The sequence below is a fragment of the Danio rerio genome, chromosome 15, assembly GCF_052040795.2.
Source record: "Danio rerio strain M-AB ecotype USA chromosome 15, GRCz13ab, whole genome shotgun sequence".
Taxonomy (NCBI): domain Eukaryota; kingdom Metazoa; phylum Chordata; class Actinopteri; order Cypriniformes; family Danionidae; genus Danio; species Danio rerio.
In genome coordinates, this window is record NC_141035.1 from 39,504,176 (window position 1) to 39,527,500 (window position 23,325).

At 34.0% G+C, this 23,325-nt stretch overlaps 1 protein-coding gene across 10 annotated transcripts in view; it reads right to left on the bottom strand.

The window, feature by feature from the left end:
• Nucleotides 1–23,325, bottom strand: part of nphs1 (NPHS1 adhesion molecule, nephrin) — a 486,431-nt gene that overhangs the window by 49,577 nt on the left and 413,529 nt on the right. For all 10 annotated transcript variants that reach the window (XR_015508789.1, XM_087283293.1, XM_087283292.1 and 7 more), the window contains 7 exon segments: nt 19,197–19,338; nt 16,919–17,043; nt 16,370–16,538; nt 14,119–14,248; nt 10,529–10,701; nt 4,053–4,193; nt 287–424 (listed from right to left, as the gene is read on the bottom strand). Coding sequence is in view for 9 of the 10 variants with exons in the window: in XM_087283293.1 (XP_087139419.1) it covers nt 287–424; nt 4,053–4,193; nt 10,529–10,701; nt 14,119–14,248; nt 16,370–16,538; nt 16,919–17,043; nt 19,197–19,338 (1,018 nt within the window). In the remaining variant the exon portion in view is untranslated.

Below are 23,325 nucleotides of genomic sequence, written 5' to 3' on the forward strand. Positions count from 1 at the left end.
CGCAATAAAAATATTAAGCAGTATAACTTTTTCAACAACAAGTTATTTTATATCTAATTTGAAAAAAACAACAAAAAAAACAAAAGCCAAACATTTTTTAATACTTTACACTAATATGTGATACTTTGAAATAAATATATGCGATATTTCCAACTAAAATATATATATATATTTTTTTTTTTTCTGTGCACTTTTTGTAAACAAAATAATTTCCACTTGAAAAATCACATATTCATAACACATGAATCAAACCTATGATAACACGTCATAGTTTAGAGTTGCTCACATTGTACATCCAGTCTGAGTTTGGTGCGATTGCTCCCCTCCGCGTTGGAGCACTCGATGATGTAATCGCCCCCGTCCCGCCGAGACACGTTCACGATCTCAAGAGTCCAGTCACTGAAGGTATAACGAGGATCTCTTTCTGTCACAAACACATACAAGAGACGTGATACAGCATCCACATGAAACACACACAGAGACGTGACACAACCCACACGAAACAGGGGAATCACACAGAGCTGCGACAACACCAGACCACTAAAACAAACACAAACCCTGCACATGTGCATGAGTTTTACACTTTCGGAAGAAACACGGGTCTGCTAGTATGTGCCAGGGCTAGCAATTTTTTATAGTTAGATCTTTATGGTTTTTCGCTAAGCATTTTATTTTCATTACAATAAAAAGAAAACATCCAAAACACACATTTTGTCACATTTTATTAAATAAAAGACATGTTTTAAAGGCCATTTTCTCAAACCTCAAAAATCATTTCCTCCTGCACTGAGCCATAAACATCCACTAAAAGTGTAGAGTTTGATTCATATCCATTTTCTGCAGGGTTTTTACAGACAGACACATTCAAATACACTCACCGGCCACTTTATTAGGTACATTAGGTACTTTATTAGGTTGCTCGTTAACGCAAATTTCTAATCAGCCAATTACATGGCAGCAACCCAATGCATTTAGACATGAAGACATGGTCAAGACGATCTGCTGCAGTTCAAACCGAGTATCAGAATGGGGAAGAAAGGTGATTTAAGTGACTTTGAATGTGGCAAGGATATTAATGACAGACGGGCTGGTCTGAGTATTTCAGAAACTGCTGATCTACAGGGATTTTCACGCACAACCATCTCTGGGGTTTACAGAAAATAGTCTGAACAAGAGAAAATATCCAGTGAGTGGCAGTTCTGTGGGCACAAATGCCTTGTTGGGGGTACCCAATAAAGCGGCCGAAGATGTATAATTTGCCTGATCAATCTAAATTTTATTAAAAAAAAAACTGTGAAAATGTATCTTTTTTTCTGGATGTTGTTTTACTTTTTCTAAATTATGGAATGATAAAAAAAAGATATGCCAAAATCCCTTCTGTAAAAACCTTTGACTCTAATATGTCTACAAAAATAAACAAGTGCTAGAAATGTATGCAAATCAGTGCATACCTAATGAAATAAAACCTCATTTGCATATTTAAATTCAAGTCTTCAAGCAGCGAGGATGATTTTGTTGTTCTCTCTCTTCTTAAAAAGAGCAATAGAAAGAGGAAATACTGGATCCATCAAATCCTGAGATTGCGTTGAGACGAGCTGCGGGATTATCCTGAGAGATTTTGAGTTTACTTCAGGATGTCAGTGACTCTGCAGCCACATATTAAAAAGAAGACAACATTATATCTATATAATCTATTTTATTAGGGGTTTTTGTGTTCCACTCTTTGTGCTGCGACACAAATCAAACCAGATGCCATTCTGGATTTTGCCATTTGCTTGCACTGTGGATTTTAGCTGTTTATTGAGTTCTATAGTATTTTTCCCTACTATGACTGTCGGTAGCTGCATGTACTAGTATCCAACATTCTTTAATATATATATATATATATATATATATATATATATATATATATATATATATATATATATATATATATATATATATATATATATATATATATTTATTTATTTATTTATATATATATATATATATATATATATATATATATATATATATATATATATATATATATATATTTATATATGTATTTATTTATTTATTTATTTATTTATTTATTTATTTATTTATTTTTTGTGTGTGTTTAACGGACAAACAATAAACATAAAGATTTGAAACCACTTGAGGGTGAGCAAATAGTGAGTACATTTTTATTTTGGGATTCACTTTTTTCTTTAAAAGAACATTTTTTTATTATTTATTTATTTATTTATTTATTATAACTAACTCTCTATAGTTTATACCTCCCCTAGAATTAAACAGTTTAATTTTACTATTTTTAAATCCATTTAGTCAATCTCTGGGTTCTGTGAGAGCACTGTTAGCTTAGCTTAGCATAGATTATTAAATCGGATTAGACCATTATCATCTTGCTATTCCAGTTCAAATATATATGGCTCAGGATCTGCACCAAAGTAAAAAATTTTTTTAATCGTTAAAAAAGATGGTCACATTATAATTTTATTAATGGATGTTAGCTGATTTCCAGGCACTGCATAATATTTTTGCACCACTTGCTGATTATTACAGTGAAATAAAAGTAAAGAATCTAACTAATGATCTAAGAATCCTTGTAGCAAATGTATGTGTGTTGATTCTTCATTTAATGACTTTATTTAATCATATGATCATTAGTCATTTATATAATTATCATTTTTACATGTTTTTGAATGTTATGGAATGCTTTGATTATTATTATTATTATTGATAAATATTTAAAATTTTCTTATGTTTTTATATTATATTTTATATTTTATTATTACTACTTTTCCTATTTACTATTTTCCTAATTATTGTAGCTTTAATAGTTTCCTTTTTTCCACGTTGTTATCATCTTATGACTGTGTGGATTCAAGAAACACTTGCTTTCATGAGTAAGAGATAAGAGAATGTCTCCATTTCAAGGTCTTTATTGTCTCTGGACAAGAGTTGTGAAGCAGTAATTCTCCATTGCTGTTGCTTGTGGTATAATAACACTTGTTAGACTTATCCTGGTCAGACGAAGTTTGAGCATTTAATCGGACACACCCAAGATTATTCAATAAACGCAGCTGTTTCTTTATCATCATTACTTCATCTCCTGCTTATGCTCCTCCCTGTCTTTCTCAATCAACTCCTATATTGATAGGAGACTGTTCATTCAGTTGAATACAGGTTAATGAGTAATAAGTATTGGGCGACTCCACTGGCTTGTTGTCTGGATACTCAAAGAAACTGACATTTTCTGACATGATCTGGAGCTAGATCTTATTTATTTGGCATGGAAAGTGTGTTCTAACACTATATCAGCCTGGAAAATAGCAACTTTTAAAAATTTTCTGTCAGTCTAAGTACACAGTGTAACTACAGAAGAGTCAAGCTTTAAATAGAAAAATAATGTGGCCATTTTTGAGAAGCTAATGGTCTATTCTGACACAATGACTTATGCTAAGCTAAGCTAAAAGTGCTCCCACCAGACCCAAAAATAGACTGAATGGACTCAAAAACGGTAAAACTGAATTGTTTAACTGTAGAGGACTTGTTAAATGAGCCTATTTTCAAAATGTGTAGTGTTCTTTTAAGGCTAATACATTGATTCTAGCACCCAAAAAACTTACATTTTGATCATAGGGGCATCTTATAAGCATGTTTAGATTACTATACTATAGTAATGCTATTACTACAGATTACTGTTCTGATTTTGGACTGCTTGAGCTCAAGGCTATTGTCCTATCCGGTCCCTTGTAAACTTGCACTGACCCAACAATGGAAAACCGGCTACTGAAAACAGCAGGCTAATCGGCTCAAGCCCTTCCTGCAGGAATACCTCTGCAGGGACCTCTACGCAGGACTGCTGAGCTTTCAATAGCAAAATGAAGACCGGAAGAGCTGCATTGCATTCAGAGCGACAGCAGCGCTCATTTAGGGCGCATACATTAGCAAGATCACATCTGCCAAAGGTGCAGTGCCAGAACCTATCGATGTTTTATTCAGCGCGCATATGGCAATGTGTGTTTACGCTCATAGTGTCATGTACTGTCTGTCGTCTGCTGTACCTTTCACAAGCTTCTCGCCCTGGAAGATCCACTCGCAGGTGATTTCGTCTGGGTTTGCAGAGACTTTGGCCGGAAGCGTGGCAGTTTCGTCCTCAATGACCTGGACTTCATCAGGCTGCTCATCTGAAAACTCTGGAGGAACTGAATCAAGCAGATATTGGAAGGTGCTGGTGAATGTATTTTTAGAGACGTACTGTAGAGATCAGCATGGGAAAAGTGCATCTCACACCATACGGTACAACAGCAATAAATCTAACAGGTTATCTCATAATATATTAGCAAGTCTAATTCGAGACCGACACTTCAGCATTGAATTAACACACTATCATTTATACTTATGTAAACATTTACAGTTGAAGTCAGTATTTTTAGCCCCCCTGTTTCCCCCCCTCCCAATGTTTAACAAAGAAAAACATTTTCAACACATTTCTAAACATAAGTTTTAAAAACTCATAACTAATAACTGATTAATTTTATGTTTGTCATGATGACAGTAAATCATATTTTACTAAATGTTTATTTCAAGAAACTGCTATACAGCTTAAAGTGACATTAAAAGGCTTAACTAAGTTAAAGTAATTAGTTAATTAGGTTTAACTATGCAGGTTAGAGTAATTAGGCAATTTATTGTACAATGATGGTTTGTTAGACTATCAGAAAATAATTTAGCTTAAAGGGGCTAATAATTTTGTCCATAACATGGTGTTTAAAAAATTACCAATTGCTTTTATTCTTGCTGAGATACAGAAAAAAATATTATCTGTATATAATATTAAAAAAAAATATTATCAGACATACTGTGAAAATTGTATTGCTCTGTTAAACATCTTTTGGGAAATATTTAAAAAAGAAAATAAAAATCAAAGGGGGGCTAATAATTCTGACTTCAGCTGTGTATTTTAATTTTAAATGTAGCTTTAATTCTGTAAATAAATATTTGTTTACAAAACAAGCAAACTATTTTGAATAATAGATATAATAGTTAATAAATTTATTAGTTTATTTTATACATGTATGTGTAATAATAAACATACAGTAGCATATATTAACAAATATTAAAATAAAACAAAAACAAAATAAAATATTCTGCTGCATTACAAACATCTTTATGGGCTGTTTCAGTATTTACACTGTAAAGTTATGATATAATTCTTCACAATATTAATATATTTATATTTTCTATTTTTTAAATGAAAATAAGAAGAATTAATAATAGAATCAATAATATTGATGTATAATAATCAATAATGCATGTTCTTCCCATGTTGGCGTGGGTTTCCTCCGGGTGCTCCGATTTCACCCACAAGTCCAAAGACATGCGCTACAGATAAACTGGGTAAACTAAATTATCTGTAGTGTATGTGTGGGAATGAGAGTGTACGGGTGTTTCCCAGTGATGGTGTGCAGCTGGAAGGGCGTCCACTGCGTGAAACATACACTGGATAAGTTGGTGGAATGGGGTCACCACAGCATAAAGAACCGCCAACTTATCCAGCATATATTTTACGCAGGGGTTTCCCTTCCAGCTGCAACCCATCAATGGGTAACTTTAATACACACTTATTCACACACATACACAACGGCCACTTTAGCCCAAATCACCTACAGCGCATGTCTTTGGACTGTGGAGGAAACCGAAGCACCCAGAGGAAACCCACACAAACACGGGGAGAACATGCAAACTCCACACAGAGATGCCAACTGACCCAGCCGAGGCTCAAACCAGCAACCTTCTTATTACGAGGCGATTGTGCTACGCACTGCGCCACTGTGACACCCCTGAATAATAGGATATGAAAATAAACCAAATACAGATGCTCTAAAGACAAGTTAACATTTCAACATTTCTTTATATTAACGACCAGGGCTTTACATTAACACCCGCCAACCCGCCAAATGTGGGTAGATTTCAATTGTTGCCCTGGTTGTGGTGGGTTAGACAGCCACTCCCCCTAGCCACTTCGGCTGGCTGAAACTTGCTTTTAAACAGCCAGTGCTGGCTCGTCATCACTGGATTAGACTGTTAGTTTATGACCGTTTGTCTATATGCAAACAAATGTGATCTTAGAATCGAGAAGCATCACGACTGTCAAAAACAGCTTTTAGCGCGAGCGAAAGAAAGCAGGTGAATAATGAATGAGAGGATCAAGCACATGGTGAAACAGGCTTTCCTCACTCACTGACGAGGGGTTTAGTGTCGAGCGACCAGATGTTTTGATGCGTGCGAGTGCTTAAAAGCTCCTGTGTCGTTTCCTCACTCGAAGCAACCGTCCCTGGAAACAAAACTACTGGTGCGACGCTCGTGCACTCACAGTCCTTCAAGGGCTCGAGATACTTTGTAAGCAGCAGCAGTTGTTGTCAGTTTCGCTTTACCCATTTTTTGAACAGATTATTAATTAGCCTAATTAACCATGTGCGCGGCATCATCCTTTCATTATCGCACACAGAATGTATTTTACCCGCTTTCTTTTGCTTGCTTATTTTTGTTAATATAGTTTAATAATCATCCTTTACAATACTATTGCTTTAATATGTTGTTGTATGCATAGTTAACTGGTGATCTGGGATCTTCAGCCAGAACAGACATTGTGCATAGATTTAGATGCATTAGAACCTATATTTTTTAAATGTCAGCTGTTTTCTTGAATAAAAAGTGTCTATACAGCTGTATTTTGCTTGTTTTGACACAATATTTCAAATTTGTGGCAAGGAAATAATTAGTTTGCTGTGGCCAGAGAAAAAAAAGGTAAATCCTTATTGTTTTGAGCCCTGAAAAGTCCTGTGCATGAAAACTAACTCCAATGCGACACTTTTTATGAAAGCATAGCCCATTTGCTTATGTTCATTGAGTAAGCTCATGGACAAAAAATGAACGAGGTATGAATGAACATTAAATAAACGAGGAAGCAAGTGGAAAAAAAACAAAATCTAAATTAAGTAATTTTAGCATGCCGCAACCCATGCCAAGGTTAAATTTATGCATACAATCCGTTTGTTAAGTGTGACGTCACGCGAAGCGGCTTCCGGGTCCAAGCGCTCTATTCAACTGAATGGGGAGACTCATAAAATGGTAATAATAAACGTTTACAAAGCGATTTAAGGCTTTCGAAAATCACGATCGCAATATATATGTCCATGCCTAATATCCGATGGCCAGAAAGTGATTAATTTTTCATAAATTGTTAAAATTTTGGTATTTGTTAAGCAGAAAGCCCAGAGATTGTTGTGTACACTATGACTTTATATAAAATTAACTTTAATGTGTGATAGGAATAAAACGTGATCATAAACTTATGATTTCTCCACTCAAATGAATGGCGGCTTGGACCCTTAAACAGTATACATACATCACAAACACGTCATCACTTAACAAGCGGATATATTTTCCTAACAACAAACTGTGGCGGTGGAAAACTACTAGCCACAGTGGCTGGTGATCCCAAAAGTTAATGTCAAGCCTTGATAACGACTATTCAAACGTTCGTCAATTCATATGTGGCATTCACAAGTTCATTTTTGTGGAAACAATTGCAGAAAGCAGCAGTTTCAGCCTGTGGATTGATCTGTTGTGAATAAAGCGCATGATTTATTGTGCTGTTGATCTCTCTGAAGGGGCTTCTGTGTCTTTGTCTCATTTGTGTACACGGACGAGGATTCAAATGCAGATTTCAACACAAACCGTTTGCTAACATTCACAAGCAGATGCACACAGATGCTCAAACACTCACAGAGAAAGTATGAAAATATAAATGAAATGAAATATATGAAGATGAAATATAATCTTAATATAAGACAATAACACACAGAGAGGGTGATAATTAATGGTCTGTTCTTACATAGAGAGATATAAAAATCACAAACTGTGGAGGATGTGCAATAATCAAGCTGTGTGAACGAAACACACACACATACGCACACACATACACACACGGTGTCATTCCGTCATGCTCAGAAAGCGTGTCAGGCTTTGAAGAGGTGGCTGGATGGATCAGACAAAACAACATCAAAGTCAAACCATAATCATTGCAGACACAAAGACACACACACACACACACACACACACACATAACACACACACACACACATAACACACATAATACCATACACTCGCCATAAGCATTAAAGGATATAAACTCATTCTTACATACATCACAGTGCTTACCAGAGCACAATAACAGCATATCTTTATACCAGAGAGATACAGTAACAGAATGTTAAAGGATATTACACATTTTTCATATGCGGTATGAAAAATATCCACTAGTTAAAAATATGTACATTACTTCATTGTAAAAATAATAGATAATAATAATAAATATATGAAAATTTATTTTATATGTTATATTATTATATATAATGTATTATTATTTAAAAACTAATAAAGTAACATTTTATTTTCATTTTATTTTATTCAAAAATGGAAAAAATTATTCAAACATTATTAATAAATAAACTATTACCAAATAAAATGTGTTTAACGTATTTAAATTTATGAAATGCAGTAAATTATTTATTATTATCATTAAATTACATCTTTATTTATATATTTCAATTAAAAAAGAAAAATTATTACAAAATTATGTAATTGCTATAATAAAACACAACAACTTAGTAATAATAAATTATTCCTTATACAGAAGATAAATTAATAAAATAATCAATTATCCATAATAATTGCTATTTAATTAATGAAATAATGCAAAATAATTTATAGGCAAGAATGATAATAAAAAAACTAATAAATAAATAAAAAAGTATATGATTTATTTATTTTATTGGTATTTACACATTTATTAATTCATTATTATGTATTTATTATGAATCAATGAGCAAATGATTTTAAATTAAACAATTCATTAAATAATTAATTAAACATTGTATATATTTAGTTGTTTATGCAAATATGAGATAAGCAAATGATCCCATTATTTATTATAAGTGATGTATATGTTTGTTAAATAAATAAATAAACACAGGGAATATTTTTAATTAATTTACAGAACATAAAAAAATATTTATCTAGTTATTGTTAGTTACACTTTTATTAATTTATTATTCATTTATTATAAATCAATGAACAAATCAATTTAAATTAAATAATGTTTATCTACATTTATCTACATGTTTATCAACATTTATCTAGTTATTTATAAATATGGGATAACTAAATTATCCCATTCTTTATCATAATTCATGTGTATGTGAAAAAATAAATAAATAAAGAGATATTATTTTTATTAATTTAAAGTATATTATTTATTTTATTGTTAATTACACATTTATTAATTTACTATTATGTATTAAATTAAATATTTAATTAAATAAATATAAAATATTACATTTATTTAGTTATTTATGTAAATATGAGATAAGAAAATTATCCCATTATAACTGATGTATATGTTAAATAAATAAATAAATAAATAAATAATTAAATAGAGGTATTGTTTTTAATTACTTTATGAAACAAAAAGTAAACTTTTTTATATGTCATTTACACAAGTATTAATTTATTAGGATGTATTTATTATAAATCCAAAATAAAATGTATTTAAAGTAAAAAATTAATTAGTTAAATACTGTATTTATTTAGTTATTTATGTAAATATGAAATAAATAAATGATCCCATTATTTTTCATAATTGATGCATATATTTGTTAAATGAATAAATAAATAAAGAAATAAATAAATAAATAAATAAATAAATAAAAGGATTATTTTAATTGATTTATGAAACAGAAAAAAAGTATATCATTTATTTATTTATTTTGGTGCTATTTATACATTTAATTCAGTTTTATTATTATTGTTATAATTATTATTAATATTATAATTATTATTATTACTACTATTACTATTATTGTTATTTATTATGAATCAAATAAATAAATAGCATGAGGTAAGCAAATAAATAATACATGGGGTTATTTATTTAATAGATAATTAATGAGACATTTGAAGTCACAATTATTAGCCCTCCTGTGATTTTTTTTTCCACATGATGTTTAATAGAGCAAATAATTTCTTATAGTATTTTCTACTATATTTTTTCTTTTGGAGAAAGTCTTAATTGTTTTATTTCAGCTAGACTATAAGTAGTTTTTATATTTTACAACCATTTTAAGGTGCATGTTATTGGCCTCCTTCAGTAATATTTTATTTTGATAGAAAACAAACCATAACTATATAATGAGTTGCCTTAGTCTAATAAAGCTAATTAACCTAGTTAAGCCTTTAAATGTCACTTTAAGCTGATTACTAGCATCTTGAAAAATATCTAGTAAAATATTATGTACTGTCATCATGGCAAAGATAAAAGAGTTATCGAAACTATTATGTTTAGAAATGTGTTGAAAAAATCATCTTTCCATTAAAAAATATCAGGAGGGCTAATAATTCAGGAGGGCTAATAATTCTGACTTAAACTGTATATTTAAAGTATATATTTAAAAAAAAATCATGCTGGAAAACTCACAGAGCACATCGAGGCTGTAGAAATTGTTGACTCCCTCAGAAAGCACATTACTGAAGGCCTGACAGGTGATTCGCTTCCGCCAGTGATGGGATTCAAGAGTCAGGGACAGCTTACTGGTCCGGGACATCCCACCAAATTCAGCCCTTTTCGGAGCCTGGTCCACTCCCTTCAGTCTGACAGAAACAAGGAGGGAAAAAAACAAGCCTTATAAAAGACATGACACGATTTACAGTGTTATTTTACATAGACGCTTTATACAAGGAAGAAAAATGTTCAAAAACATTCCCCTCGGAGTAACGTCGCCAAAATAGACTATGAATATTCGATAAAGCCCTTCACAGAAAGAGCATTCGCCTGCTGTGAAATCTTTTTGTTTGCCCGACATGTGTTAGGGTCCCACGGGGACCATCCGACAAAACCGAGAACCTATAAAAACTGGAAGCAGACCACTCCTCCGCTCACAAACTCTGACGCTTTATAGCTGGATTTCTTTGGAAATGAAAACCGAGGCACAACGTTTTGGCTAGAGAACACATCTGATCTGCTCACAACTGTAATAAAGTAGATTTTTTGGTTTTTATTTCTCCAACTGGCCACATATTGATAGCGCTAGAGGCAGATTATAACAAGGTAATGACTTAGTGATCACCGGCTGCCAGTTGAAATATAATACAGATGTTTTTTAGTTTTTTTTAAAGGAGGCATTGCCAAACTGCTCATTAGCTGTTTGCAAACATTTCACACTTCATTGCTTTTACAAAGAGCTTTTATTGAGTTCAAATTCTGCTCTTTTCGAACAGATAAGGAATGTTCTGTCATCATTCACTCATCTTTTACTTATACCAACCCTGTTTTACGTCTTTCTTCTGTTGCACACAAAATAAGATATTTTGAAGAGTGTTGCAAAGCTCCTATAAAATTCCTATATTTGGTTTGGGTCCTATACGGTACACTACCTGACAAAAGTCTTGCTACCTATCTAAGTTTTAGGAACATTAAATAATAACTTGCATTTGGTATCAAAAGTGGCTTATATGAAAGGCAAAGGCCTCTAGATTACACTAATTTAACTAAAATAAAATATGATCATGCCTTGATTTTTAATTATTTAATTAAAATAACTCAAAGACAAAATAAATTAATAAAGACATCGTGAATGTCAAAGAAAGCATTCATGTCTTGGTACCCAATATTTCATGTACACACTCTTACACTACAGCCAATTTAGTTCATCTAATTCACCTATAGCGCATGTGTTCGAACTGTGGGGGAAACCGGAGCACCTGGAGGAAACCCACGCGAACACGGGGAGAACATGCAAACTCCACGCAGAGATGCCAAATGGCCCAGTAGGGACTTGAACCAGTGACCTTCTTGCTATGAGGCAGCAGTGCTAACCACTGAGTCACTGAGCTGCCCTATTATATATTTTCATTCGCTAATTTTCTTCTGTGTTGTGCTAATTTGATTGACCTTTTTGGATTAAAAAGTATTGGCGAGGACATCAAATTTAGATTCAAGTGTCTGGTGTCTTTTTTATGTTTGGTCCTGTTCCTTTTTTATTAATTTAAATGAGCCAGTTGTTTTGTTAAGAGCCCTAATATGTTCCTAGAGAAAACAAGCTAAGAAAATCAGAACTTTTCATTTTCCATCGATGCACATTGTAACAGTAGAGTCAAGCTTCAAATAGAAAAAATTACTCTGATTTGATGCTTTTGATATGCTAATGATCTAATCTGATTCAATGATCTATGTTATGCTAAGCTAAAGGTGAAAAAAAGGTAAAATTCAACTTTAGGGAAGTTATAAAATGAGCCAATACGCTTATTTCACACGGCCGCCATTTTAAGGAACCAAAGCAAAGCTACCGTGGGAAGAAACCCGAAAGTATAGGACCAGCACTGTAAACATTGCAGAAACATGCTGTGGACTATAAACCTCCAGCTGTTGCCGAGAATTCAAAATGCCGAAATGATGTAAACATCACTTTAAAATCATTAAGTAACTTTAATTTAAACAATTGAAAGCAATTTAGCATCAAACAACATCACAATCTATTTAAGAATAATACGCTCAAGTGTCCTCCTAGACTTCAGTTCATGGCACTAGTTAAACACCGTGGGGACACTTTCCTGCTTCAGCCTATGTAAGTAACCTGGTGAGCGATAAAACACTGCAGTCCTCTGTAGCACACCCTTGTGTTGTCTGTAATAGTGTTGTCCCGGTACTGAAGTTTTAAAAACGTCCACTTCCGGCTAAAATTCAAGCGCCGCTGAGCACATAAACAGCACTGATTTATCATAGTATTCACCAGTGCTCAAAAGTTTACCGCTCTTCACCCAGTGCAAACACAGATACAAGAACACTGGAGCACGAAGCAGCCATGAAGATCAGTCGAGTCATCAAGCAGATCGCTCGTCTGTGTTTGTGCTCTGTAAACAGCGGAGGGGTGAACTGATGACCTTCTCTGGGAATCACAAGCATTTCTATTGAGCACGTGAACACATTGGCAAATCAGCGCTGTTTCAAGAAAGCCATCAACAGTGCCTTAAATGTTAGCGGGAAATTGACGGTTTTTCTTTTAATTCAGTATCGTGACAAGTCTAATATAGTGAAAAAATCAGTTCATTACCTCGAGTTTGATAAATGGCATCTAAAATGTGTGTTTGGGAAAGAAATGTTAGCTAACTACCATTTAACTTAACTTGAAAGCTGAAAATGAGCTCTGATATCCCTTTTAATTTTTACCATTCATTCAGAACGGACCTTCGGGTCACTCGGAAGGCAGCGAAATTATATATTTGTGTCATTTTCTCTTCGCTGATGAGATATACAGCCAGGTACACAACGTTCCTATGAAACTCCCAACGATACTTCTGGGTTTCTTCCCACCGCAGCCTCAATTTCTCTTTGAAAAATAGCAGCCACGTGAAATCAGTTTATTGTCAAAAGGAGTGAAGGGTTCCTGTAATGATCAATTGAGTCACAGAAATCGGTGGTCTTATCTTCAAAATATGGCTTCAGAATCACTGGCAAACTGCAAACAGCGCCAGTGACATCCTAAAGTAAACTTTGACCGCTGAGGATAATCCCACATCATCTTGATAAGGTAAACTTCTCCTTTCTCTATACACAATCTAAGGATAGGAAAGAGCCAATATTTACTCTTTTTATTTCTCTTCTAAAAAAAAGAGAGGACAACCAAATCATCCTCACTGCTTGTTGACTCTGTTTTGTATTTGTTGTGTTTTATTTATCGCAAGAGATTAAATAATAATAAGCTAATTATATATATTTTGTATGATGAACACACACACATATATAAATTATTCTTATATATAAGAAGTAATACCTGAATAATAGCACAATAGAGAGTACTATGAACACTACATGGGTAATTTCGAAGCCAAATTCCTCAGACCAGTGAGACTCAATATGTTGTATTTGCCTGTGTTCTCAGGTGCAAATCTCCAGTCTGTTGTTGTGAATAAATAAGATGGGGAGCAAAACCCCTTGGGAGTGTTGACTGAATTTTACAGTATTAGCTGAGTGTGTGCTAGTGTATGTGTGTGATGGTTGGGTTTTAGTACATGACGGGCCCCAGACTCCAGCTGATATTTGCAGTGGGATTGCTGCTGCCGGCCAGACAGTCCAGATCCAGAGTCTGACCTCTGCGCAGCTCCTTCTGCTTGGCCACAATCTTCACACTCACTGCAGGAACTGACAATACAGAGAACAACACATTAGAATGAGACAGCAATTGAGGTAGTAGGTCTTTATTTTAAAGCATATAAAAAAAGTTGTGCAAATAGTCTTTTTACAGATATATGCATATGTAATATTTTTATTTGTTTATAGTCATTTGTCACAAATTGTTGGAAAATATTCTTTGGGGAACTTTATTCATTGCATTTTATACAGTGCATCAAAATAAAAAGTTTAAAAGGTTAGTAAATATTTGAAAATTGTATTTTATAATTTTTTTATAGTATTTTGCCATATTTTAAAGATTCATCGAGGAATAGATAGTTTAAGTGTCAATAGATTTATTTTAATCATAACCATTTACCTAAATGCATTTACAGTCACTCTTGTCCAATTAAATGCATCTCAGCTGAATAAAACAGTTAATTTTAGTTAAAGAAGGAATGAATCAACAAATAAGCCAAAGAAGAAACTAACTAACTAACTAACTAACTAACTAACTATGCAATTACTAACCAAGCAACTTGCCAACAAACCATCCAATTAACTAACCAACCAACCAACCAACCTTCACTTCTGACCAAGTTAATGCGTCTTAGCTGAATAAACATATTATTTATTTATTGAATGAATGTACAAGCAAAAGAATGAATGAGCATCCTAACCAACAAACCGACCAATCAACTAATTAACTAGTCAACCAACTAACTAACTAGCCAACTAATCAACCAACCCATCTTCACTTCTGACCAAGTTAATGCATCTTAGCTGAATATAGGTATTATTTAGTTAATGAATGAATGAACAAGGAAAATAATGAATGGGCATACTAACTAACAAACCAACCAACCAACCTACTAACCAGCCAACCATCAAATGAACTAATCAACCAACCAACCAACCAACCAACCAACCAACTAACCAACCAACCAACCAACCAACCAACCAACCAACCAACCAACCAAAAAACCAACCAACCAACCAACCAACCAACCAAAAAACCAACCAACCAACCACCTTCACTTGTGACTAATTTAATGCATCTTAGCTGAATAAAGGTATTAATTAGTTAATGAATGCATGAACAAGGAAAATAATGAATGGGCATACTAACTAACAAACCAACCAACCAACCAACTAACTGGCCAACCAACCATCAAATGAACTAATCAACCAACCAAATAACCAAACAGCCAACCAACCAACCAACCAACCAACCAACCAACCAACCAACCAACCAACCAACTAACCAACCAACCAACCAACCAACCAAACAACAAACCAACCAACCAACTAACCAACCAACCACCTTCACTTATGACTAATTTAATGTATCCTAGCTGAAAAATTTTTACTATTTTAGTTAACAAATGAACAAACAAGCAAAAGAATAAATGAGCTAACTAACTAATTAACCAACAAACCATGCAACTAACTAACCAACTAACCAACTAACTAACTAACTATCAAATGAACTAATCAACCAACCAACTAACCAAACAACCAACTTCACTTGTGACTAATTTAATGCATCTTAGCTGAATAAAGGTATTATTTAGTTAATGAATAAATGAACAAGGACAATAATGAATGGGCATACTAACTAACAAACCAATCAACCAACCAACTAACCAACCAACCAGCCAACCAACCAAACAACCAACCAACCAACCAACCAACCAACCAACCACCTTCACTTGTGACTAATTTAATGTATCCTAGCTGAATAAAATTTACTATTTTAGTTAACAAATGAACAAACGAGCAAAAGAATTATTGAGCTAACAAACTAATTAACCAACAAACCATGCAACTAACTAACCAACTAACTAACTAACTAACTAACTAACTAACTAACTAACTAACTAACTAACTAACTAACTAACTAACTAACTAACTAACTAAACAACCAACCAACCATGCAATTACTTTCATAGTTTTGTATCTTGTGCCAATTAAACTCATTGTTTAACAAGACATGCTATTAATGTTTGACAGTCTCGAAAATGAAAAACAGAAATTCATCTTTTTTTTTTTATCACATGCTGCATTACATCTCTGACAAGTGACAAATGTAAACAACACATTACATTATTAAAACATGTATTATTTTTTGTGGGTGTGTTGTAAACATACACAGAACCCTGAATTTGGTTTGGGTGGACAGGACTTTCTTGGCTTTGTTGGAGGAGTCACAGCGGTAGGTGGCCAAATTGTCACTGGGATGAAGGATGAGAAGCAGCTCTCGTGACACACCACGCTCTGAAGACACCTGCTTCGATGCGGTCAGCACGACTTTATTGTTCTGGAGTTTAAAAACACAGAGAATTATTTAATGGCAGAAATAAAAGACCATTAAATTAGATAGTTCACCCAAAATGAAAAGTCACAGATCATTTACTAACCCAAGTCTGTCTGTCTTCTGTTGAACAGAAAAGAAGATATTTTGAAGAATGCTGGAAACCTGTAACCATTGACTTCCATAGTATTTTTTTTTAACTATTATGGATGTCAATGCCTACTGGTTTCCAAAATTCTTAAAAATGTCTTCTTATGTGTTTTTTTTAACAGAATAAATAATTTATAATTTGTTTAAAACGTTTTAGGGAGAGTAAATGATGGTTACATTTTCCTTTTTTTTTTTTTTGAGTGGCCTATCCTTAATCAAATCTTGAACCACTACACCTTTAGCCAGGTAAGTTGACCTGTAGGATTTCCACCACTGGAGAAACAGACTAAGCGAAGAGTTGAACCTGAGTGTAAAAAGACATTTGGTGGAGGAGCATCTAACCACACCTTCTGAGGAGGATCTACAGAGAAAAATAATGATATGAGCGGAAGAGATGTGGTAAAAAACTAAAAAAAAATATTATAGTAAGCACAAGCAGTGTTTGGCCTGTTTCCAAAAAATGTATTACTTGGGACTACTTTCAAAAGTAGCATGATTAATTGGGCTGTTGATTTAATGTTTTAATATAATTAACTCATTTGGCACCTCTCCAACCGTTAAATAAGTGCATCATGGGTTTTTAAAGTGCCTTTTTCACTGCAAAAAAAAAAAAAAAAAAAAAAAACTTATCATACTTGGAGCTTGTGTCTTGCTTCTAGTCCAAATATTCTAGTTTTATTTTCAAAAATGGTAACTCATATGTAATTGAGTTGTGCGTTAATACATGCAAAGTAATCTGCCAATGGGGTAAGCAAAATAATTATGTTATTTTAATTATGATTTCAGTTCGAAGTAAGTTTATTTTTCTTTGCCCATTGGCAGATAGTTTAGCTAGTTAAGGAAAAAAAACTGCATTACTTTTGACTTATTATTGTTTTTCTAAATACAAAACAAACTTTTTAAATGAACAGTAGCTCCCTTAGTGGGGGCCGCAGGACAACGACAGGGGGTCGCTTGGTGATTTCCAAAATTGTTAGATTGTTGCACTTTTTTGTGTTATATATTCTGGTGTTTATATAGGCCAATTGTCGAGTACGCAACGTTTGTATATTCATAACCAACTCTGAGGAATTTAGGGGTCACGAGTCACTAGCATTGTTATTTTAGGGGTTGCGAACTGAAAAGTTTGGGAACCCCTGGTCTAGAAAATGTTTAGACATTTGAACCAGCAACAAAACGAAAACTCCAAGTAAGAAAGAAAATCTGTGTTTTTTTTTGCAGTGTTTCTTTTTAGAGTGAACACACTACTCATATTTTTTACTTAAAAATAATTGCATATGCATGTTAATTGGGATGCACTAAAAGACTTGCAAATTAGGATATTTACTGCCACCTATTGCCATTTTTTTGTTATTTAGAGTTTCTAATGCTCTTCTCATTTAACATTATAACTGCTTTAAATTGTCTTGTGCACATTTACTTCACACAAAAATTCACTTGCATATTGTGTTTCTGAGTCTAATGGCATTACGTATTAACTGTAGTAAATGTCCAACCTGACATGATGCAGGAAAGAAGAAAAAAGATAAGCACAGTTTTGGAGACAGTATTCTTGGAGCTTTATTTAATTCAAGAGTTCTCACTAAGCTGATGATCGGTTATAAAGCATGTGTGGCATGCTGTCCCGGGAGAGAGCCCTGAGCTCATAAGATCCTCGAGCCTGGGGCTCCCACCTGTTTGCAGGGCGAGAGGGGAGTTTGAGTTCAGGTAGGTCTCGAGAACTCCCCTGCTTATTTACGGCTAATGGCAGTCTAGGGATTGCTATGGAAAGCTATACTGCAAGTTAAGAGCCTATTTATGGTGCCAATTTGGTTTGGTCAATTCACCTTTATCCGATGTCTTTGGACTGTGGAACCAGAGAACACGGGGGAAACCCGTACGAGCACAGGAAGAACATGTAAACTCAGCACAGAAACGTTGACTGGCCTGGTAAGGACTTGAACCAGTGACATTCTTTCTGTGAGGCAACAGTGCTAACCACTGGGCCGCATTGCTACCCTATCAAGAAAAGGGGAGGAGTAGTAGGAGTGGAAGGGGGGATTCTTCAAGATAACTAAGGTAAGAAACTCTGGTTATTAATAGTGAGTTGGGAATCAACGGATAGATGAATCAAGCGTTAGTTAATGCAGGACCAGTCATGGTCAATTATAAGCAAGACATTCTCTTGAAATTAGTTTATAAATTAACTTCACTTAAAGTTATACCATTAAATCTTTCGACAATGTTTTTTCTTCCTTTTCTAGATGCTGAAGTTCTCAGGATCATTGCTGTTTATAGAGGACAAAAGAGCTCTTGGATATTATCTAGAATATCTCAAATTGAGGCCCAAAGATGAACAAAGGTTTGAGGGAGTTGTAATGACATGAGGGTATTTATAAATTTGCTGGTGAGCTAACCCTTTAATATAGGATCTGCTGGTGGTTTTAGTGTCAAATAGATTTAGGCTTGTTCTTGATATGCTCAAACCAACACCTGTGAATTAGATGCTAGATAAAGATGTTAGCAGTGACTCACAGTAAACAATGAGTTCTGCAGCCCGAACGCTAGAGAACCGCGTGCCTTTGTTGAACGCCTCACATTGCAGAGAAAGACCGTTGTCCTCACGAGACACTTTATGCGTCAGGTTAGACACCGTCATCATCCCACCATTATCCCCCTGCAACACAAAGATTTCATACAAGACCCTTCATTTTTACTGAGCACAATATATGGTCGTCATAAAGGGCTATTAAAAGAAAATGAAAGACAAGAGAGTGGATCATTAAATCTTGCACATTTTTCAGAAATGATCTTGTGCATAAAATACTTATAATCAGGGAAAAAAAAAACTATAGATCAGAAATGAAAATGTGCTCAAGCGCTTTTAAACATGTTTGATAGTTCTTTCTTACATTTACATTTATTCATTAAGCAGTAGCTTTTATGCAAAGTGAGGATTAAAGTAGCACTTAAAATCATAGCAGTATTACAATGCTTTTATAAGTCTGTTACTTTAATTCTTTTAATAAAATGTATTAAATTTTTAGTGTAGTGTCCTATACAGCCTAATCTCTCAAGGAAACATAAGTATTTTACGTTTTGTCAGTTTAGTGTCTAATTCGTACAAATCTGTATGAATTCAGTCATACGAAAATGTACTATTTTAAAATGAAGGCATGGCAGCCAACCCCACACCTAACTCCAACCGTCATTGGGTGGTGAGCAAATCGTACTAAATTGTACGAATTAGATTTAACAAATTCATATGAATTAGCCACTAAATCAAAAAGTTATGAATTGCCATGAGATTGCGTTAGTAATATACAACTGCTTTGTCCAACCCACTCACCTGTGTGAAGCACATTCAAAATTGCACAATGCTTGAAAGAAGTAAAGAGTCCTTAAAAGAAAGTGTCTGGTGCATATGGAGAGGAAAAGAATGCGTCACATACAGGTGGTTTGTCAAGGCCACTCACCTGCGTGCAGCACACAGAAGTACTCATTTACAAAAATCATGTTTTTTTCCATTCCATTGCACAAAAGTGTACAAAGTGTCACTATAGCCACTTATCAGTGTCAGATTCACAGCAGTAGACTAATCAGAAGAACTTAGAAGTGAGGCAGGTGGTGTAAGTTTCTGTTTATAGGTGCTCCAGTTACCCTTTTTTAGTTCTTTCAATTCAATTCCTCTGTCATTCTGTAGCACTTTTACAATGTAGATTGTGTCAAAGTAGCTTAACACAGAAGTTCAAGTAAACTGAAATTGAAACTGTGTCGGTCCAGTTTTCACAGTTAAAGTTCAGTTTCGTTTGGTTCATTCATTCATTCGTTTTCTTTTCAGCTTAGTTTCTTTATTAAAACGAGGTCACCACAGCGAAATGAACCACCAACTTATCCAGCACATGTTTTATGCAGCGGATGCCCTTCCAGCTGCAACCATGTCTGAGAAACATCCATACACACTCACTCACACACATACACTACGGACAATTTAGCTTACCCAATTCACCTGTAATGCATGTCTTTGGACTGTGGGGGAAACCGGAGGAAACCCATGCGAACGCAGGTAGAACATGCAAACTCAACACAGAAACGCCAACTGACCCAGCCAAAACTTAAACCAGCGACTTTCTTGCTGTGAGGCGTTAGGACTACCTACTGTGCCACTGCGTTGCCTAGTTTAGTTTAGCGTGGTATAATTTTCACTGCTAAAAGTCCAAACACTAAAGAGCAAATACACTGATGTGCAGCTCCACAAGTCCCAAACCAAGCAAGCCAGTGGCAAAATTCTTGTGTTCTAAAAAACATTGCAGAATGTTGTGCCTCATATTTTTAGATGTCAAGTCAAACTGAAAACATTCAAGACCCCTAAGCTGGATTTATACTTTTGCCTGGTGCAGCATCGCGCACCTCTGCTGACTGCGCGTGCACCTCACGAAACGGAAAAGGCTTTTATATTTTCCACGTTCGCCATTGTGATATTTTTTAAAATGACAGGGGGGCAGTCAAAATAGCTGACTGTAAAATCAGACGGATAAACAGTGAAGTAGGACATTTCCGGAACTACGTCATATCCATAATATAATTCAATATTTTCAACTAATTATTTTTATAAATATTTTAATAAATAGAAGGATTTTTCTAACCATTAAAGATGTTTTTAATCAAACTTTGACACATCACTTGCTTTTGTTCCCATCTCGGACAGTTTTATCTATTAAAATTTATTAAAATATTAATGACAACAGAACATGTGTTGCTCTACATATATATATATATATATATATATATATATATATATATATATATATATATATATATATATATATTTTTTTTTATGGCATAAATAAAAGCAAAAAAAGTGCATTTAATAAAAAATACTGATGTTTTTTTTTCTTCTTAGATTTAGCCCGCTCCACAATTCACACATTACTGTCTGGCTAGTTTCTGTCCTCTACTCTTGATAAAAAGGCAAAAATGGTCCAACATTCCTGACCATTATCACCAATAAAGCCCAGAAAAACAAGGCATTAGTATACTGTAAACTGATAGGTTCAAATAATTCTTTCCTGAAATTAAAAAAATAAGTTGTTCCTTAATTATAGTTTGTAACTATTAAATTGTTTTAAATTCAAAATTGTGAAGTATACATCAGTGTTAAACCTATGAATGGTGGAAAAACACATTTGGTAATTGTTTACCTGTGTCTCCACTTATGCCACAGCCTCTTTTGGCTTTAACAAATGCATCCCTCAGGTTTTTACAAACTTTTTGACAAAAACTTTCCTCCCTTCCCACTGCTGTTGCAATTTCTAGCCAAGAATTATTGATCATCTGGTTATCTCTATGACCACGGATCATAAGGGTGTCTGTAAAGTCGTACCTGTTTCAGGCAAAATCTCCTCAAAGTGATTCCTATAAAACTCAAATAAGACCTGGCACTGCACGCACTTTTCGCTGGCGTCTCAAAAAAATTCATGTGCTCCGCCAGCCGAAAATATGTTGTGTGCACCTCAAAGCGAACCTCCGCAAACGCCGAAATGACGTCATATTCGCTGCGCGCACTCAAGTGAATTAGCGGATAAGTCGAGTATAAACCAGGCTTTAGAACTGTGCTCTATATTTACAGAAACATGGAGTGTTAAAAAAGGGTCTGGTGCATACAGAGAGGACAGTGTGTACCGCCTACAGATGATTCAAGAGTCATGTTCAAAGAACTTAAATAGAATTTGTTTATTACTAGTAATAGTCAAATGGGGTTTCTGAAATATAGATAAAATGTGAAATGCTTCTACAAATGCTTTATTATTGACTTACCAGGCCATTTTTAATGATTAATTACTGACTGTGTTTTTATAATGTAATGATTATTTTTTTTATTACCTAATTATTACAATATTTACAAACAAGCTATTTTGAGATTATTCAGAATGCATGAGAAATGATTATAAAACTATTCAAATTAACATTTATATTTTTTATTATTCAGGCATATACTAATAGTTAATTTGTATGTTAATAAATGCTTTATTAAGTCAATTTCATCCAGTTTTGTGACCTAATCTAAAGTGAGGACTATTTATGCTTTATAAACCCCTTATTAATGACAATTACAGTTTTTCTCAGTCGCTTTTGTGCGTTTCTCACAACACCAGTGCATTTCTGCACAACAGTTAATGCATTTCTCAAAACAATTAGTACAAACTGCAAAACCTAGCTGATAACCTGCAAAAGCGCGTCACATGCTCAAAATGGATAGTTCATTCCTCAAAAGCAAGTATTCATGTCAATCAAAGTTGCAGTGTCATCAAAATGAAAAGTCCTGACACCATTGTTTATGAACAGGATAGTCAAATGGCTTAGTCATGTTTTCATTATGACAGTTTACTCTGGACATTTTTTCAATGCAAAAAAAGTCAGATTTTGGTGACAATTCCTGATAATGCTCAAAACAGCACTTTATACTATTTGCACAGCCATTTGAAAACTACAGCAAAGTGAAACATCACTGCATTTAGTGAGGTATCTGAGTACAAGACACTGAATATGTATGTTTCACATGTTTACTGCATTTGCTAGTAGCAATTCTAATTTATTCACAGCATTGTACAAAAGAATAAATACACCCTTATTTACAACAAGCATAAGCTTTCTTTGGGTAGTG